At 40.3% G+C, this 20,836-nt stretch overlaps 1 protein-coding gene across 1 annotated transcript in view; it reads left to right on the forward strand.

Annotated features, from left to right (window-relative positions):
- LOC143803847 (uncharacterized) overlaps window positions 1-20,836 on the forward strand; it is a 147,921-nt gene that overhangs the window by 123,016 nt on the left and 4,069 nt on the right. Inside the window, exons 77-90 of the mRNA XM_077281612.1 lie at window positions 3,475-3,573; window positions 3,894-4,013; window positions 4,180-4,278; window positions 6,172-6,291; window positions 6,634-6,732; window positions 7,048-7,167; window positions 7,335-7,433; window positions 15,259-15,378; window positions 15,725-15,823; window positions 16,139-16,258; window positions 16,426-16,524; window positions 18,409-18,528; window positions 19,662-19,760; window positions 20,078-20,197. Coding sequence (XP_077137727.1) covers window positions 3,475-3,573; window positions 3,894-4,013; window positions 4,180-4,278; window positions 6,172-6,291; window positions 6,634-6,732; window positions 7,048-7,167; window positions 7,335-7,433; window positions 15,259-15,378; window positions 15,725-15,823; window positions 16,139-16,258; window positions 16,426-16,524; window positions 18,409-18,528; window positions 19,662-19,760; window positions 20,078-20,197 — 1,533 coding nt within the window. The remainder of the gene's footprint in view (window positions 1-3,474; window positions 3,574-3,893; window positions 4,014-4,179; window positions 4,279-6,171; window positions 6,292-6,633; window positions 6,733-7,047; window positions 7,168-7,334; window positions 7,434-15,258; window positions 15,379-15,724; window positions 15,824-16,138; window positions 16,259-16,425; window positions 16,525-18,408; window positions 18,529-19,661; window positions 19,761-20,077; window positions 20,198-20,836) is intronic.

Raw genomic sequence — 20,836 nt, forward strand, 5'->3', positions numbered from 1 at the left:
TACAATCAATTTAGTATTAGAACTTCTGTAAATCACAATGCCCATGTGCAAACAAGAGAGGAAAGTAGCATGCCAAATTTATTTTTTCAAAAAGGTTGGGATTTAATCATCAAAGCTTCAGAGACTTGCTAAAGTTTGGTGAATAAATCACAACCCAACCTTGAATTTCAGTGGGCTGCTCTTCTTTCCCTTACATGAATTATTTGGGAGTCTGAGTCAATCCTTGGTAGAATCATAGAATGGTAGAGTTAGAAGGAACCTCCTGGGTCATCTGGTCCAACCCCCTGCTCAAAGCAGGGTTCAGTAAATCATCCCGGACAGATGTCTGTCCAACCTCTGTTTGAAAACTTCCATGGAAGGAAAACTCACCACCTCTCGTGGCAGCCTGTTCCACTCATTGATCACCCTAACTGTCAAAAAGTTTTTTCTAATATCTGATCTGTGTCTCCTCCCATTCAGTTTCATCCCATTGCTTCCAGTCTTTCCTTGTGTCAATGAGAATAAAGATGATCCTTCTACAATATGACAGCCCTTGAGATATTTGTAGACAGCTATTAAGCCTCCTCTCAGTCTTCTTTTTTGCAAGTTAAACATTCCCAAATCCTGTAACCGTTCCTCAAAGGACATGGTTTGCAGACCGGTCACCATTCCGGTCGCTCTTCTCTGCACTTGCTCCAGTTTGTTGATGACTTTTTTAAAATGTGGTGCCAAAACTGGACACAGTATTCCAGATGAGGTCTGACCAAAGAGGAGTAGAGGGCAATAATGATGTAATGATTATAAGGGATAACTCAGGAGACTCTTTGCATGCAACAAGACAACTACAGGACACAGTTTTATAAGTGGTAAAGTCTATATTATCACACGGAGATTCAAACAGGTGCAGAGAGAAACTCAAGTCCACAACACTTGGAGTAAATATTAAACGCAGCTTAGCAGACTTTAGGAAACTTCAGAGGAAAATGCAATCACACAGAAAGTCTATGAAGCACAATTATTCTTGAGGATACTTGACACAAATAAGTCCTTGCTTAGTCCAAACACAGATAGATACGCTTATAAGGCAGTTCAAATAATATCTTTGTACAACCAGGGAGGCCTGGGTAAAAGTCTCAAGTGTAAGCAGAGCAGCAACAGCTTACATGTCCAGCAAATGCAGATGGAAACAAACACAAGCAGCCAGATGGAGGATTACTGGAAACCGATGTATGCAGCAGAAACTCAGAGCTGAGTAGCAGGATTTCCACAAAGGTTTACAGGAGCAGGTGCAGGTGCCAAGCCAGGGAGTCATCAGGAGCTGGATGCAAGGCAGAATACTCTAGCACAGACTAAAGGCTGGGGTGGAGTTATATAGCAGGAAGACACAGTGCATATGAGACCAAAGACGCCATCTTGGAAAAGGGCAGTAATGCACAAAAGGTAATCAAAATGTTCAGAGTCCTGACAAATGACTTCACGTGATCTAGACTGTATGCATCTGTTAGTACATCCCAGAATTGCATTTGCCTTTTTTGCTGCTGCATCGCACTGTTGACTCATGTTCAGTTTATGATCTATTAGTATACCCAAGTCTTTTTCACTTGTGCTGTTGCTTAGCTCTACTCCTCCCATTCTGTATATGCTTTTTCATTTTTATTGCCCAAATGTAGTACTTTGCATTTTCCCTTGTTAAAAACCATTCTGTTAGTTGCTGTCCACTGCTCCAGTTTATTTATATAATTTTTGAACCCTCTCTCTCTTCTCTAGTATTAGCTGTCCCTCCTAGCTTTGTGTCATCAGCAAATTTAATCAGTGTACCCTCAATTCCTTCATCTAAATTATTGATAAAGATGTTGAACAATACAGGGCCCAGGACAGAATCCTGTGGTATCCCACTACAGACATTCTTCCAACTGGACGTGCATCCATTTATGACCACATTTTGGGTCCGATCACTAAGCCACTTATGAATCCACCTAACAGCTGCCTTGTCCATTCCATACTTAGTCATTTTTCCCATAAGAATTGTGTGAGATACTTTGTCAAATGCTTTGCTAAAGTCGAGATATACTATATCTACATATATACTATATCTACTGATCCACCCAGTCAATGATTCTGTCATAGAAGGAAATTAAGTTAGTCTGACATGACTTATTAGTTGCAAACCCATGCTGACTCTGGTTAATCACTTCATTCTTATCCAGGTACTTACATACATGTTTAATAATTTGCTCAAAGATCTTTCCTTGTATGGAAGTCAGACTCACCGGCCTATAGATCCCAGGGTCCACCTTCTTCCCCTGTTTGAAGATAGGAATAACATTTGCTCTTCTCCAGTCTTCTGGGACTTCTCCTGTTCTCTAAGAATTTTCAAAGATTATGGAGAGTGGTTCAAAAATTTATTCTGATATCTCCTTCAGTACTCTTAGGTGTAATTCATCTGGACCTGGAGACTTGAATTCATTTATGTTAGCTAAGTGTTTCCTCACTATCTTTCTGTTTATAGATATCCTAGATTCTTCTATTCATTTAACAGGACAGTGAAGATCAGTTGATGTTACATTTTCTTTGTAAGAGGAAACAGATGCAAAATAAGAATTTAAAAGTTCAGCCTTCTCAACATCCTTTCTTATCATTTCATAATTTTCATCTTGTAAAAATCCTATAGCATCTTTGACTTTTATTTTACTTTTGACATATCCCCCAAATCCTTTTTTATTGCTTTTAATGTCTCTTGTAAGCTTTAATTCATTGTCAGCTTTAGATAATCTGATTCGTGCCCTGTAGGTTCTGCAGACAGCATTATATTCTTCTTTAGATATGCCTCCATCTTTCCATTTGATAAACATTTATTTTTTCCTTTTTAGCATGTGTTTAAGTTCTGTGTTCATCTATCCTGGTTTCCTTAAATGCTTTGTATTCTTCCCTCTTTTTGGAATTGTTAACAATTGTGCTTTGAGAATCTAATTTTTCAAGCTTTCCCAACCTTCCTGAACATTTTTGTCCATAAGGATATCCAACCATTGGATCCCTCCGATTCTCAATATGAGTGCCTTAAAATCTGCTTTTCTGAAATCTAACCTTGAAGTCTGAGTTTTCACAGGTCTTCCTCCTTTAGTTATCCAAAATTCTAAAATAGCATGGTCGCTACCTCCTAAGGTCCCAGCCACTCTTACCTCTTCCACCATTTCCTCTAGGTTTATAAGGATTAGATCCAAGGTAGCAGATCCCCATGTTTTCTCCCCTACCTTTTGTAAGATAAATGTGTCAGCAAGAGAGGATAAGAATTTGCTTGACCTGTTAGTTTTGCCTGAGAGAGATTCCCAAGAAATGTCTGGATAGTTGAAATCTCCCATGACCAATATGTCATATCTTTTTAGTAGTTCTGCACCCAACTTGGTAGGACAAGCGTATAGTACTAGTCTCTCCTCGTTTTCTTTGCCTTAACCCTGACCTATTTACTTTGGAAACTAAGCAAATCTTGTTCCCCAGGGCTACGCATACAAGACAGTTACCGGCGAATGTTGTGGAAAATGTGTAAAGGAAGCCTGTGTGATCCATCTGAGTGACAACACAACCAGAATTATGGAGGTATAGTAAAAAAAATAACAACAATATATGATTTGTTTTGCTCAAAGCATGTTTTAATTCTATGTAAAGATAAAAATGAAACTTAAAAATTCTATTCTGCTCCTGAAACCTTCATTTTGATTTCTCCTTTGCTCATTAATCTGTTATGAAAAATGTATTTTGTGTGACCTTCCATAAAAAGAGTCATAAGATCCTTTTCAGCTACTGTATTCTACTTAAATACACTAGACACATTGACATTTGTCACCGTTTTGTATAATTCTGGGCAAAATTCTAAGGGTGTTCTACATTAATCATGACATTATTTAACTAATTTTCAGCCTGAAGAAAAGTATGTTCCACCAGAAGACAAGTGCTCCACCTACACCTGTTCCAGCAGCTACGATGTTGAGAAGACAATAATTTCGTGCCCACTTCTCGATAGTTCCAACTGTATCGAGGTTTGTTCACCAACAGAGTCACATTTTATTATGTAATTGAAATTAATTTTGATTAAAAAGGAAGTATTGAGTATGCACTAGAAAACGAGATGTATTCCCAGATTAATCATCTCTGAGGTTTTTTTAGTCACTTCTCTTTTTTGTCTTATTATTTTGCATCTTTTAGGGAACAGAACTCGTACATTCTGAAGATGATTGCTGTGGCAAATGTATACCTTATGCTTGTATAATGAGCGGCAAAGACAACTCAACAATCATTTTGAAGGTATTCTAATGCCATTACTAGAAGCTATTCACTGCGTTAAGATTTATTTTTGCACATAAAGAAAACTGTATAGATCCCAAAGTATCGGGCGTCCCTCATAGTAAATAGCATAACTGAACTATGACGGCACAGGGTCACCCACATAAAACCCAATGCTATCCAAACCAACCAGGATTCCTTGGTGTTAACCCTTAAAACCTTCAGTATTAGACTAGGTGCAGACAAATGTATTTTCTCTCATCCATTAAAAAACAGTCAGTTAAGCAAATCACCCTCTGCTTAAACTCGAATTAGAGTTTGATCAGAGTGTCAGCATAGTGGGATCCAATTCTCTTGGATGAGGAGAAGATGGAGAAGAAAAAATCAGCATTTTCTCCATTATGTCACTGTGTGGAAATCGGATTGCACTCATTTGTCATGCGAGTGAAGTCCGATGTTTTCAGCGGACTCAATGGCTTGTATGGTCGGGTGTGATCCAATACTGGATCAAACTCAGGCATGCAGCAATTTTTTCCTTGAGTAGGCTTCGTAGGAAGAAGAGTTTTTGCTTGTGCACGGCCCAATAAACTAACACTGAGCCGAGTGCGATCTGATGTTTTGGCAGATCACACCTGTATTGAAAATACATTTGTTGGCACAAGCCCTTATAATTTAGTAACTCATAATGAAGCCAGTTTATTCTGGATAATGATTATTACACATTTATATAATGCATGATGTGATGGACATTATTATCATATATGCATAATTTATATTTGATATAGAAAGACATACATAAATTCCATAATATTCATATAGAAGGTTGGCATCAGGGGTTATCATACTGTCTACATTTTGATCAGCAAGAAACTTGTAAAACTCTAAATATCTTGCATTTGCCCCTGGCATGGTTTCCAGGTCTTACCCTGATGAGAGCTGAAAAGCCTATAGTTAAAGGAGTTGTCTTGGACTTTAAGATTGATTAACTATCCTTTTAATAGGTCATCAATGTCTGATCTGTGGGGGTTGTAACTCTCTGCACCCTCGCCGATCATTGGCTCTCTTTGACGGCAGCAGCTGGAACTGCCCAAATATGAGATGAATAACTCTATTGAAGGTATAGTGGCCGTGGTCGCGTACTACACATCACATCCAATAGATTTGAATAGGGGGCGGATGTGCAGTACATACAGTAGACAGAGCTGTGCAGATCCACAAATGAGCAGTTCCGGTCACTGCTGGAACAGCTGATCGGCAGGGAAGCTGGGTGACACACCTCCATTGATCATACATAGATGAGCTATCCTAAGGAGATGTCGTCAGTGTTAAAGTCCTGAGCAACCTCTTTAAGTCTATAATTGGTATAAAAGCCTTTCAACTTATATGCTGCAGTTCTGCTATACATCTTTAAATCTATTGACTGCAGATGGCCACCAGAGCACAAAAAACAATTATTTTGAAGGATTTGTTCAAGATAACATGTTAATGACTTATCTACGATTTGAGATTAGTGGGGCTCCAGTACCCCCAGAATCATTTAAATGGGAAATAAACTGCAGTACTTGGTCTACAGATCATTTATCCATCAAGTATCAATGTTGCAGGTTCGAGCTGAAGGCCAATAAAAAAAAACAAAACTCGATGTTAGATGCTAAACAATGCACCAAGCTATGGTTTTCCACTCTGTACACTGCCACTATCTGGCTGCTGCTTGAGCAGCTAGAATTTGAGTGCTCGGGGAGTCAGCTGCTCAGTCCTCCACCAATTTCATATTGATGACATATTCCAGAGGAAAAATATAACTATATTAGTCCTAGACAACCCTTTTAATTTTGAATTCTCCATTTTGTGCACACATTTGGTTTTGTAAATTCTTATATTTGTATAATATCACATTTTAATGTGTATTTACAGCCTGGTGAGACATGGAGCTCCCCTGATACGCCATGTGAACAGAATGAGTGCCACCACATTGAAGATCAGTATGTGCCTGTTGCAGTCAGAACAGTTTGTGCCATCGAACAGTGTGAACAGGTACGATCAATTTAGTATTAGAACCTCTCTAAATCACAATGCCCATGTGCAAACAAGAGAGGAAAGTAGCATGCCAATTTTTTATTTTTTTTTTAAAGATTGGGATTTAATCACCAAAGCTTCAGAGAATTGTTAAAGTTTGGGTAATAAATCACAACCCAACCTTGAATTTCAGTGGGCTGCTCTTTCCCTTACATGAATTATTTGGGAATCTGAGACAACTAATGGAAGTTTTGCACCTACATAGGTTGAACAAGTTTGTAGTACTTGTCCCTCCTCACTTTCTTTGCAGGAACCCTGACCTATAGACTTTAGAAACTAAGCAAATATCTTGTTCTCCAGGGCTACGCATACAAGACAGTTCCAGGTGAATGTTGTGGAAAATGTGTAAAGGACGCCTGTGTGATCCGTCTGAGTGATAACACAACCAGAATTATGGAGGTATAGTCAAAAACTAATAGCAATATATGATTTGTTTTGCTCAAAGCATGTTTTAACTGTATGTAAAGATAAAAATGAAACTTAAAAATTCTATTCTGCTCCTGAAATCTTGATATTGATTTCTCTTGTGCTCATTATCTATTATGAAAAATGTATTTTGTGTGACCTTCCAAAAAAATTCATAAGCTCCTCTTCAGCTACTGTATTCTACTTAAATATACTAGACATAGTGACATTAGTCACGTTTTGTATCATTTTGTGCACAATTCTAAGTATGTTCTAAATGAATCATGATATTATTTAACTAATTTTCAGCCTGAAGAAAAGTATGTTCCACCAGAAGACAAGTGCTCCACCTACACCTGTTCCAGCACCTACGATGTTGAGAAGACAAGCATTTCGTGCCCACTTCTTGATGGTTCCAACTGTATCGAGGTTTGTTCACCTACAGAGTCACATTTTATTATGTAATTGAAATTAATTTTGATTAAAAAGGAAACATGGAGTATGCACTAAAAAAAATACATTTATTCCCTGATTAATCATCTCTGAGGTTTTTTTAGTCACTTCTCTTTATTGTCTTATTATTTTGCATCTTTTAGGGAACAGAACTCGTACATTCTGAAGATGATTGCTGCGGCAAATGTATACCTTATGCTTGTATAATGAATGGCAAAGACAACTCAACAATCATTTTGAAGGTATTCTAATGCCATTACTAGAAGCAATTCACTGCATTAAGATTTATTTTTGCATGTAAAGCAAACTGTATAGATCCCTAAGTATTGAGCGTCCCTCATAGTAAATACCATAACTGTACTTTGATGGTGCATGGTCACCCACATTAAACCCATTGCTATCCAAACCAACCAGGTTTAATTGGTGTTAACCCTTAAAACCTTCAGTATTAGACTAGGTGCAGACAACTGTATTTTCTCTCATCCCAAAAAATTGGGTCAATTATGCAAATCAGACTCTGATCAAACTCGAACCAGAGTTTGATGAGAGACTCAGCATAGTGAGATCCAATTCTCTTGGATGAGGAGAAGGTGGAAAAAACAAAGCAGCATTTTCTCCATTCTGTCACTCTGTGGAAATCGGACTGCACTCATTTGTCATGCGAGTGAAGTCCGATGTTTTCAGCAGACTCAATGGCTTGTATTGCTGGGTGTGATCCAATTTTAGATCTAACTCAGGCATGCAGCGATTTTGTCCTTGGCTGGGATTGGTTGGTGGAAGAGTTTTTGCTTGTGCCTGGCCCCATAGACCAGAGGTGTCAAACTGCATTCCTCGAGGGCTGCAAACAGGTCATGTTTTCAGGATTTCCTTGTATTTAACAGGTGATAATTTAATCACCTGCACAGAATGATTCCAGCACCTTGTAGAATGCTAGGGAAATCCTGAAAACATGACCTGTTTGCGGCCCTCGAGGAATGCAGTTTGACACCCCTGCCATAGACTAACACTGAGCCAAGTGCAATCTAATGTTTTGTCGGATCACAAATATGTTCGTTGGCATGAGCACTTGTAATTTAGTAACTCATAGTCAAACAAGTTTATTCTGGATAATGTTTATTATACATTTATATAATGCAATATATATTGTTAGGGGTCAAGCTCCCACCTCTGCATGGGGGGAATCTCAGGCCAACTCCCCTGCAGTCTCCCATTCTTCTCCTGCCGCAGTGGAGCCTGCTCTGCAGAGACATCAGTCCCAGCATCTCACTCAGTCTGACTCTGTGCAAAGAGTTACTGCTGCCTTTCCTGCTTCTGCCATTGAAGTCAGTGCTGAGCAGCGGCGAGCAGATGCTTCTGGAACTAAATCCTGCTTTTCACGTTCTGAGCATGCCCAGAGTAAGATCTCTCAGTGGAGATCGAGGGTCACATGATCAGATACTGCAGCTAAGGCCATTGGTCCTTCAGGAAGGTCCTGTAGGTGCTCACGCTCTGTGGCAGCCTCTCATTGGTCCTTCTAGGAAGGTCCTGTATGTGCTGCAACTATTTAAGGCTCGCATGGCTGCACAGCCATGCGCTAGTATTGTCCTTTGTTATGTGCTTTGCGCCAGTGTGGTCACGTGAGAGTGTGTTCAGGGACCCAGCTGTAATAAGCCCCTAGAATGCTGGCACCTCTTGTGAGGAGCTTGTGTTTGTATGTATTCAGGGACCTGGCTGAAATAAGCCCCTAGAATGCTGTCACTTCCGGCGAGGAGTTTTGTGTGCATGCGTGACCACTGACTGCTCTCTGTTTGGGCAGTTAGCCTGTGCCTCTGTGAAGTCTAACAGGGCACAGTGCTTTGCTTTCACGGCTACTCGGTGAATTAACTGAGTTAGTCCATACCGCCATATAGTGCCGCCGTTTGCAAGCAGCAGGTACTCCTGCACGGTGGACCCCGGGCTGCGAACGCACCAATATCAATAAAAACATCTCTATTTACTCGGTGCATTCCGCTAGCCCTAACAGAATACTAGCGCCAGGGTCTGGCTAGTAAATGGAGGACATTCAGCAATCCTTGCGGTATATCCAGCAGCTGGAGGGTAGGTTGGCGGCTCTCGAGAGCTCAACCTCAGCTGTGGATGTTACCGCAGTTGCTGTACAGGCTGCTAGCATGGCTGCAGCAACCTTGTCCACTGCCACCCCTGTTCTGACATTATCTCCCCTCCCACTGCCAGAAAAATTTTCTGGAGATAGCAAATCTTGTAGGGGATTCGTGAGTCAATGCTCTATTCACCTTGAGCTCCTGGCTGCACGTTTTCCCACTGAGCGGGTTAAGGTGGGATTTATTCTGTCTCTCTAGTCGGACAGGGCATTGGAATGGGCTACGCCACTGTGGGAGCGTGGCGATCATGTGGTGCAGAGTGCTCCGCTGTTCCTGAGCACTCTGAAATAGGTCTTTTTAGGACCTCAAGTCACCCATGACATGGCGCTCCAACTGCTGGCATTAACTCAGGGTGAGTCCTTGGTCAGCCATTTTGCCGTCCGCTTTCGTACTTTAGCTTCTGAGCTGGAGTCGTCGGATAAAGCCCTTATCCCCATATTTTGGAGGGGCCTGGCTGATCACGTTAAGGACGCTCTGGCCACTAGGGAGATTCCTGCCACACTAGAGGAGTTAATAACTGTCTCTACTCGAATTGACCTCCATTTTAACGAGTGGAGGTTAGAGCGAGCCGAGTGTAGGCAGAGGTTTCGGCTGGCTCCCACCTTCGCCAAACCTCTGGAATCTCCGGTCCTGGTTCCTGAGTCACATGAAGTGTTTGGGCAGTTAGCCTGTGCCTCTGTGAAGTCTAACAGGGCACAGTGCTTTGCTTTCATGGCTACTCGATGAATTAACTGAGTTAGTCCATACCGCCATATAGTGCCGCCGTTTGCTAGCATCAAGTACTCCTGCACGGTGGACCCCGAGCTGCGAACGCACCAATATCAATAAAAACATCTCTATTTACTCGGTGCGTTCCGCTAGCCCTAACTATATATATATATATATATATATATATATATATATATATATATATATATATATTATATTTGATGGACATTATTATCATATATGCATAATTTATATTTGATATAGAAAGACATACAGAAATTCCATACAATTCATATAGAAGGTTGGCATCAGGGGTTATCATACTATCTACACTTTGGACAACAAGACACTTGTAAAACTCTCTTTAAATATTCTGCATTTGCCCTTGGCATGGTTTCCATGTCTTATCCTGATGAGAGCTGAAAAGTCTATAGTTAAAGGAGTTATCTGGAACTTTAACATTGATCAGTGATTGCGTGCCCTTCGGGCACGCACTGTGATTATGAACCATGCAATGGGGTGTAACCACGCAGCAGACTGACCTCGCAATGGGGTGTACCCACGTACCAGATTGGCGGTACGTGCAGACTAATAGTAAACAATAATATCTGGTGTACCTCTCCTGCCACTCCTCCCTTCTGTATGAAAAAGCTCTGTAGTTAATACTGTTCAGGTAGAGCTATCCGATAGCACTCTCCATGAAGAAAGTGAACGGGTAGAGCTATCCCATAGCCCTTTTCTGAAAGGAAATTAACGGGTAGAGCTAGACAATAGCGCTATTCCTCAATGTTCCTGAGTGTAAGCTATTTCGCATGGTTGAGCGCACTTGGGATCTGTCTCCAAGGCCCTACCCATGCCCAATGTTTGATCCGCAGACCACAGCTAGGAGTTAGTCACGCTTTTTTGTACATTTTTTGGCTTTTACAATTGTTAAAAAGCTTAAGAAAAGACTTCTTTGTACACACAGTTGACAGTAAACCATTTATCAACGTTAGGAATAAGTTTACCTTGCTTCTGTGTCTCAAATATTTTGACCCTTATTTGTTGGCTTTTCCTTCCCCTGGAGAAAGCCACATATAACTGCCTTTGTGAAAACACTGGGAGAGGCGAATAATTTCCTACAATATCCAAGGACTGTCCCTGACATTTATTGATTGTCATTACAAAAACCAACATGACAGGAAACTGACGCCGTCGCATCTGGACTGGCAAGTTTTTATCTTTGGAAATCAGGTCAATTCTTGGAATAAGAACTGACTGACCCTTTGCTTTTACATTTAAAGCATGAATAACATTTGCTTTTAAGTTTTTCACATAAAGCCTTGTGCCATTATAAAGGCCACGCTTTCTGTTAAGATTACGCAGAAGCATAATTACAGCTCCTGGTTTCAGCTTTAGTTTATGAGGAGGCATCCCAGTGGGATTCAAAGAGTTAAGAAACTCTACAAGGTAACCTGTGAGAATCACATCCCCCTCTTCCTCAATTGTGTCAACAGAGCAATATGTTGAGTGTTCACCTTGAACTTGACTAAGAATTTTATCGTTCAAGACGTGAACGTCATCATTCAATGGCGTAAGAATTGCTTTATTGGCAATTGCTTCTACCATTGCATCAGCAATCTCAATTCAGTCGCTAAAAATAGCAGTAATTAAATCACCCTCTTCAATAAAAGAATTCAGGATTTCAATTGTGTCTTCTGGTAGACCATATACATTTGCAACTCTCCATTGCCAAGTTTCAGTGACCATGAGTTGTACTCAACTTCGTCCTGAGACATTCTCATATTCTGTTGTAACTGGAGCCGTCAATATTGATTCCAGGATTTTGAGTATTTAATGGTGGACTGTACAATTTGGGCTCTTGTTCCACCTTCCACTATTGGTAGGGTTTGACGAAAGTCACCAACGCTTATTAAAACTTTTCCACCAAATGGTCTTTTTTTTTTCCACATATGTCTTGGACCAAATTATCGACAGCGTTCATATTAAAACAGGGAATCATTGTTACTTTGTCCCAAATAACGACAGATGACTCCCTAAGCTCCTTTGCTTGAAGTGAGGTTGGCTTAATTTTTGACACTGTGGCCTCATTTGTTTTATTTCCAAGGCCAAACTTGGAATAGTAGGTGCTTCCTTCTGGGCTGTCCAGAAAAAAACAGTGTGAGCTAGTGTTGTCTGGCTGTGAAGCAGCAAATAATTCATTAAGTTGGTAGGGCATTTGGAAAGCGAATGTATCCATTATACCGTCTTCCCATAGGGAATCATCTTTCAAAAGAGGAAGATCAATGCACGCATTTTTATACATGTCATGTACGACTCCATTGACAGTCCTTAAGTCAGCATAAGACTTTGCTCCTCTTACGTCAAGTAAAAGGAATCTTAGGTAATACAGCTCATTATCTGTTAAAGAGACTGTATACATTCGGGCAATTGTTTTCCCAAATTAAGCCCGTCATTTTTTCTATCCTTCTGGTACAGATTTCTATCACAGACATAGTGTTCAGGGATTTCACTGTACAAATACTGACGGGCGAAAGCGTCAACTCTGTTTCACTCAAAATAAGCCTGCAGAGTAGAGGTTTTTGAGTCCAAAATTTCCATATGCACATTACCATCTTCGAAAAACACTTGCTGCATGTTTTCAAGGTGAACAGCAAGCCTTTTAATGGTATGTGAAGCATCATGCATTTTATTTTTTCTGATTCTCCACATGCCCTCAGGGGCGCTTATGTACCGAGAATCTAGGTACATGGCTGGTTCATTCCAGTTTAATGTATCAAACTCGATATTGGCACAGTGATGTCCTTTGCATACATATTTGAAAAGATATTTAGCACTTTTTATTGAAGCACATATCTCAACATTTATTGGATTCCAATGAAAGTGGACGGGAAAATTACTGGTGTCCCAGCTTTTAGCCCTTGGTGTAACACAGCATTATGGATGTGATCCATAACGCCGGCATAACTGTCGACGCGTAATGCCTATTGATTTTGTTTTATATATTTGATCCTGTCAGATTCAATTTTTAAGTAACTGTGAACGATAAATTGTTGCGTCAACTTCCCAGCATTTATAAGGGGATTGAACTAGTCACGAATGGCAAGCCTGTATGCATAGTACTGCAACAGGGTGATATTTTTCTTGTCGATCTTGATCCACTGGTATGGATGGTAGATGAATGTCACCAATTCCTTGATGTTGCACACTTAGGGCAATTGGAGTTCTCAAATTTATTGTCCATCCACTGTCCCCATATGGGAATAGAAGTGGATATATCATTGCATCACACTTTCTGTGAAGAAAGCTGATTTGAACAGTTTGGCTTTCACTTTTGAGGTGAACTCTGATGTCCCTTAAATGGGGGTTCACCCATTGCATTTCGATAAACTATAGCTACGTAATTGCACCTTGGTGCATTGTACTGCCTCTGGTCATCATTGTAGTAATTTATAATTGACATTGTTATTTCGAGTGGATCGCTATTTTCTAATTCAGCAATCCTCTCTTCCTCTATTTCAAATTCCCTCATCATTGTGAAGGCTCTTGCCAGTGGGTTAATTGCTTTCATTTTCTCTCCAAGAGACGATAGCAGTGCTGGGAGGCACTTTTTATTTGCTTGGCTTCCTGTAATTAATGCTTCTTCACTGTCCAAGATATAAATCTGGGCAAAGTCGGGAGTACTACCCACATCAGGATGCAATGGGGCAGTTCTGTGGTAAATTTGTCCATGAATTCGAAAACAGTATGGACCATGCCCAGGAGGTGGCGCTACTTGTGCTCCCATTGGTGCCAAAGCAAGCGAGCCATTGTATTGCCTTATATTAGCCATAAAGTTATTGGAGTGCTAATGCTCTCCTATCATCAACTTGACTAATAGATCATCCATACAAATGGGACGTAATTGATGCTCCCTCTCTTGCAGGAAGAGAATGTTTTGTTCTGCGCCATTTCGTCTTTGAAATTTTTAGATTGGCAGAATTTACATCGAAATGTCAGTTCGCCAGCATAGTGCTCTTCAATACATGTCTCATCAATTTGATTGAAAAGTCCTCTATCAGCAAATGTAACTTGCCATAGTCGAGTGGCTCTTGCATTTTGGACACGTATTCTATCTTGTTCTCTTTTTTGTGAAATATGTGTATCACTTTGTGGACTGCGTGTTGCTCGTTGTCGTACAGCATTAGATGCTGTACGTGATTCAGTTACTTCATTCATTTCTCTTGCTCTGGCCACCCTCTGTCAGGCTGCATCAGCAGTTCTTAAACAATTTTGTTTGTCTTCTGTTTCATTAAGACGCAGGTTACGCATCCGTATGCGATTTGCTTCTCTACGTGCAGCAGCACGCTCAATTTGATCCATCTTTGCAATGTTGCCTCACACTGTTGCCTCAGTGTTGCCTGAGTGTTGCAAAAAAGGCTTATGCCTTAACTCGCCAGGGAGAGCTCCTCTCCTTAGATATCAATGGTTATGCCCATGCAGTTAGATGCTAGTGGTAGTAACTATGGATACCTAAGCTACTGTTCAGCTGTGGATGACTCATTGTGCACAGACACACGAACACATCCAAATTAGGTATATGGATTAACTATCCTTATAATAGGTCATCAATGTCTGATTTGTGGTGGTGAAAATCTCTGCACCCTTGTCGATCATTGGCTCTCGTTGACGGCGGCAGCTGGAACTGCCTAAATACGAGATGAACAACTTTATTGAAGGTATAGTGACTGTGGTCGCGTACTACATATCACATCCAATAGATTTAAATAGGGGGCGGATGTGCAGTACATACAGTAGACAGAGCTGTGCAGATCCATAACTGAGCAGTTTTGGTCACCGCTGGAACAGCTGATCGGCAGGGGAGCTGGGTGACACATCTTCATTGATCATACATGGATGACCTATGCTAAGGATAGGCCATCAATGTTAAAGACCTGATCAACCTCTTTAAGTCTATAATTGGTAGAAAAGCCTTTCAACTTATATGTTTCAATTCTGATAAACATTAAATCTATTAACTGCAGATGGCCACCAGAGCACAAAAAAACAATTTGTGCTCAGTCCTCCACCGATTTCATATTGATGACATATTCCAGAGGAAAGATATAACTATATTAGTCCTACACAACCGTTTTAATTTTGAATTCTCCATTTTGTGCACACATTTGGATTTTTAAATTCTTGTATCTGTATAATATCTCATTTTACTGTGTATTTGCAGCCTGGCGATACATGGAGCTCCCCTGATAAGCCATGTGAACAGAATGAGTGCCACCACATTGAAGATCAGTATGTGCCTGTTGCAGTCAGAACAGTTTGTGCCATCGAACAGTGTGAACAGGTATGATCAATTTAGTATTAGAACCTCTCTAAATCACAATTCCCATGTGCAAGCAAGAAAGAAAAGAAGCACGCCAATTTTGTTTTTTTTTTAAAAAAGGTTGGGATTTAATCACCAAAGCTTCGAAGACTTGTTAAAGTTCGGGGAATAAATCATAACCCAACCTTGAATTTCAGTGGGATGCTGTTCTTTCCCTTACATGAATTATTTGGGAATCTGAGTCAATTCTTGGTAGTTCTGCACCCACCTAGGTAGAACAAGCTTGTAGTACTTGTCCCTCCTCACTTTCTTTGCAGGAACCCTGACCTATAGACTTTAGAAACTAAGCAAATATCTTGTTCCCCAGGGCTACGCATACAAGACAGTTCCAGGCGAATGTTGTGGAAAATGTGTAAAGGAAGCTTGTGTGATCCATCTGAGTGACAACACAACCAGAATTATGAAGGTATAGTCAAAAACTAATAGCAATATATGATTTGTTTTGCTCAAAGCGTGTTTAATTCTATGTAAAGATAAAAATGAAACTTAAAAATTCTATTCTTCTCCTGAAACCTTGATAATGCTTTCTCCTGTGCTCGTTATCTATTAAGAAAAATGTATGTTGTGTGACCTTCCAAAAATAGTCATAAGCTCCTCTTTAGCTACTGTATTCTACTTAAATACACTAGACATATTGACATTAGTCGACATTTTGCATCATTTTGTGCAGAATTCTAAGGATGTTCTAAATTAATCATGATATTATTTAACCAATTTTCAGCCTGAAGAAACGTATGTTCCACCAGAAGATAAGTGCTCCACCTACACCTGTTCCAGCACCTACGATGTTGAGAAGACAAGAATTTCGTGCCCACTTCTCGATGGTTCCAACTGTATCGAGGTTTGTTCACCTACAAAGTCACATTTTATTATGTAATTGAAATTAATTTTGATTAAAAAGGAAGTATTGAGTATGCACTAGAAAAAAACATTTATTCCCTGATTAATCATCTCTGAGGTTTTTTCAGTCACTTCTCTTTTTTTGTCTCATTATTTTGCATCTTTTAGGGAACAGAACTTGTACATTCTGAAGGTGATTGTTGTGGCAAATGTATACCTTATGCTTGTATAATGAGCGGCAAAGACAACTCAACAATCATTTTGAAGGTATTCTAATGCCATTACTAGAAGCAATTCACTGCATTAAGATTTATTTTGCATATAAAAAACTGTATAGATCCCTAAGTATTGAGCTTCCCTCGTTATAAATAGTATAACTGTACTTTGATGGCACAGGGTCACCCACATAAAACCAATTCCTATCCAAACCAACCAGTATTCCTTGCTGTTAACCCTTAAAAACTTCAGTATTTGGATAGGTGCAGACAACTGTATTTTCTCTAATCCAATAATATCGAGTCAATTATGCAAATTACAATCTGATCAAATCGAACCAAAGTTTGTTCAGAGTGTCAGCATAGTGGGATCCAATTTTCTTGAATGAGGAGAAGATGGAGAGAACAAATCAGCATTTTTCCTATTTTGTCACTGTGTGGAAATCGGATTACACTTATTTGTCATGCAAGTGAAGTCCGATGTTTGCAGTGGACTAAATGGCTTGTATGGGCCAGTGTGATCCAATATCGGATCAAACTCAGGCATGCATCGATTTTTTCCTTGGGTAGGCTTGGTTGTAGGAAGAGTTTTTGCTTGTGCATGGACCCATAGACTAACACTGAGCCGAGTGCGATCTGATGTTTTGTCAGATCACACTCAGATCAAAAATATGTTCGTTGGCATGAGCCCTTATAATTTAGTAACTCATAGTCAAACCAGTTTATTTTGGATAATGTGGATCATGCATTTATATAATGCATAATGAACATTTTTATCATATATGCATAATACATATATGATATAGAAAGACATACAGAAATTTCATGCAATTCATATAGAATGTTGGCATCAGGGGTTATCATACTGTCTACACTTCGTACTGCAAGACACTTGTAAAACTCTATTCAAATATACTGGATTTGCCCCTGGCATGGTTTCCATGTCTTATATTGATGAGAGCTGAAAAGTCTATAGTTTAAGGAGTTGTCATGGACTTTAACATTGATTAACTATCCTTATAATAGGTCATCAATGTCTGATCTGTGGGGGTGCAACTTTCTGCACCCTCACCGATCATTGGCTCTCATTGACGGCGGCAGCTGGAACTGCCTAAATACAAGATGAACAACTCTATCGAAGGTATAGTTCCCATGGTCGCGTACTACACATCCACACCCAATAGATTAGAATAGGGGTGGATGTGCAGTACATACAGTAGACAGAGCTGTGCAGATCCATAACTGAGCAGTTTCAGTTACCGCTAGAACAGCTACTTGGCAGGGCAGCTGGATGACGCACCTCCATTGGTCATACATTGATGAGCTATCCTAAGGATAGGCCATCAATGTTAAAGTCCCGAGCAACCTCGTTAAGTCTATAATTGGTAAAAAAGCCTTTCAACTTATACGTTGCAATTCTGCTATACATGTTTAAATCTATTGACTGCAGATGGCCATCAGAGCACAAAAAACAATTATCTTGAAGGATTTGTTCTAGTAAACATATTAGTGAATTATCTATGGAATGAGATTAGTTCGGCTCAGTACCCCTACAATCACTTAAATGGAAAATAAACTGAAGTACTTTGTGTACAGATCATTTTTCCATCAAGTCTCAATGTCTCAGCATCGAGCAGAAGGCCGATAAAAAAGCCCCAAAACTCAATAATAGACGGTAAATAATCCATTAAGCTGTGGTTTTCCATGCTGCACACTGCTTTTATCTGGCTGCTGCTTGAGCAGCTTGAATGTGAGTGCTCGGGGAGCCGGCTGCTCAGTCCTCCACCGATTTCATATTGATGACATATTCCAGAGGAAATATAAAAATAGTAATCCTAGACAACCCTTTTAATTTTGTATTCTCCATTTTGTGCACACATTTGGACTAGTAAATTCTTATAGCTGTATAATATCTAATTTTACTGTGTATTTACAGCCTGGCGAGACATGGAGCTCCCCCGATAAGCCATGTGAACAGAATGAGTGCCACCACATTGAAGATCAGTATGTGCCTGTTGCAGTCAGAACTGTTTGTGCCATCGAAAATTGTGAACAGGTACGATCAGTTTAACCTCTCTAAATCACAATGGCCATGTGCAAACAAGAGAGGAAAGTAGCATGACAAATTTGTTTAAAAAAAAGGTTGGGATTTAGCCAACAAAGCTTCAGAGATTGCTTAAAGGCCCCGTCTCACATAGCGAGATCGCTAGCGAGATCGCTGCTGAGTCACAAGTTTTGTGACGCAACAGCGACCTCAGTAGCGATCTCGCTATGTGTGACACGTACCAGCGATCAGGCCCCTGCTGTGAGATCGCTGGTTGGACCTTTTTTTGGTCGTTGAGGTCCCGCTGACATCACTGAATCGGTGTGTGTGACACCGATCCAGCGATGTCTTCACTGGTAACCAGGGTAAACATCAGGTTACTAAGCGCAGGGCCGCGCTTAGTAACCCGATGTTTACCCTGGTTACCAGCGTAAATGTAAAAAAAAAAAAACAGTACATACTCACCATCTGTTGCCCGTCAGGTCCCTTGGCGTCTGCTTCCTGCTCTGACTGAGCCGCCGTAAAGTGAGAGCACAGCAGTGACGTCACCGCTGCGCTCTGCTCTCACTGTACGGCGGCTCAGTCAGAGCAGGAAGTAGACGCCAAGGGACCTGACGGGCAACAGATGGTGAGTATGTACTGTTTGTTTTTTTTTACATTTACACTGGTAACCAGGGTAAACATCGGGTTACTAAGCGCGGCCCTGCGCTTAGTAACCCGATGTTTACCCTGGTTACCCGGGTGCTGCAGGGGGACTTCGGCATCGTTGAAGACAGTTTCAACGATGCCGAAGTCGTTCCCCTGATCGTTGGTCGCTGGAGAGAGCTGTCTGTGTGACAGCTCCCCAGCGACCACACAGCGACCACACAGCGACGCTGCAGCGATCAGCATCGTTGTCTGTATCGCTGCAGCGTCGCTGTGTGAGACGGGGCCTTAAGTTTGGGGAATAAATCACAACCCCACTCTGAAGTTCAGAAGGCTGCTTTTCTTTCCCTTATATGAATTAGTTGGGAATCTGAGTCATCTCTTGGAAGTTCTGCACCCACCTAGGTAGGACACGTTTGTAGCACTTGTCCCTCCTCACTTTTTTTGAAGGAACCCTGACCTATTTACTTTAGAAAATAAGCAAATATCTTGTTCCCCAGGGCTATGCATACGAGACAGTTCCAGGCGAATGTTGTGGAAAATGTGTAAAGGACGCCTGTGTCATCTATCTGAGTGACAACACAACCAGAATTATGAAGGTATAGTCAAAAAATAATAACAATATATGATTTGTTTTTTCCCAAAGCATGTTACAATTGTATGCAAAGCTAAAAATGAAACTTAAAAATTCTATTCTGCTCCTGAAACCTTGATATTGCTTTCTCTTTTGCTCATTATTTATTATGAAAAATGCATTTTGTGTGACCTTCCAAAAAAAGTCATAAGCTCCTTTTCAGCTTCTGTAATCTACTTAAATAAACTAGACCTATTAACATTAGTCGCTGTTTTGTGTCATTTTGTGCACAATTCTAAGGATGTTCTAAATTAACCATGATATTATTTAACTAATTTTCAGCCTGAAGAAACGTATGTTCCACCAGAAGACAAGTGCTCCTCCTACACCTGTTCCAGCACCTACGATGTTGAGAAGACAAGCATTTCGTGCCCACTTCTCGATCATTCCAAGTGTATTGAGGTTTGTTCATAGTCATATTTTATTATATAATTGAAGTTAATTTTGATTAAAAAGGAAATGCGGAGTATGCACTAGAAAAAAAAACATTTATTCCCTCATTCATCATCTGCAGGGTTTTTTTAGTCACTTTTCTTTTTTGTCTTGTAATATTCACTGACTTTTTTGCGCCAAGTTCAAAAAAAGTTGCACGTGGGTTCATGAAATTAACGCAAAGTTAAAAAAAGGTCATCTTTCCTTTAACTTTGAGCAAAAAAAGTTGCATCTTTTTCAAAATGTCACAAAAGATGCAGCTTTTGAGAAAAAGAGTAAAAGTACTCCAGGGAGCGACTAGACCAGTGTTGCCCCAAATTATATGACTTTTTAAAAAATCACAAAAGATGAATCAGTCAAAAACATATGCAATCACATAAGCAATTAGACGGAAGAATAAGTCACTCATAAAGCAGATTTCTCTGTCAACATACACTCACCGGCCACTTTATTAGGTACACCATGCTAGTAACGGGTTGGACCCCCTTTTGCCTTCAGAACTGCCTCAATTCTTCGTGGCATAGATTCAACAAGGTGCTGGAAGCATTCCTCAGAGATTTTGGTCCATATTGACATGATGGCATCACACAGTTGCCGCAGATTTGTCGG

Source organism: Ranitomeya variabilis, chromosome 2 (assembly GCF_051348905.1).
Source record: "Ranitomeya variabilis isolate aRanVar5 chromosome 2, aRanVar5.hap1, whole genome shotgun sequence".
In the NCBI taxonomy this organism is placed as follows: Eukaryota; Metazoa; Chordata; class Amphibia; order Anura; family Dendrobatidae; genus Ranitomeya; species Ranitomeya variabilis.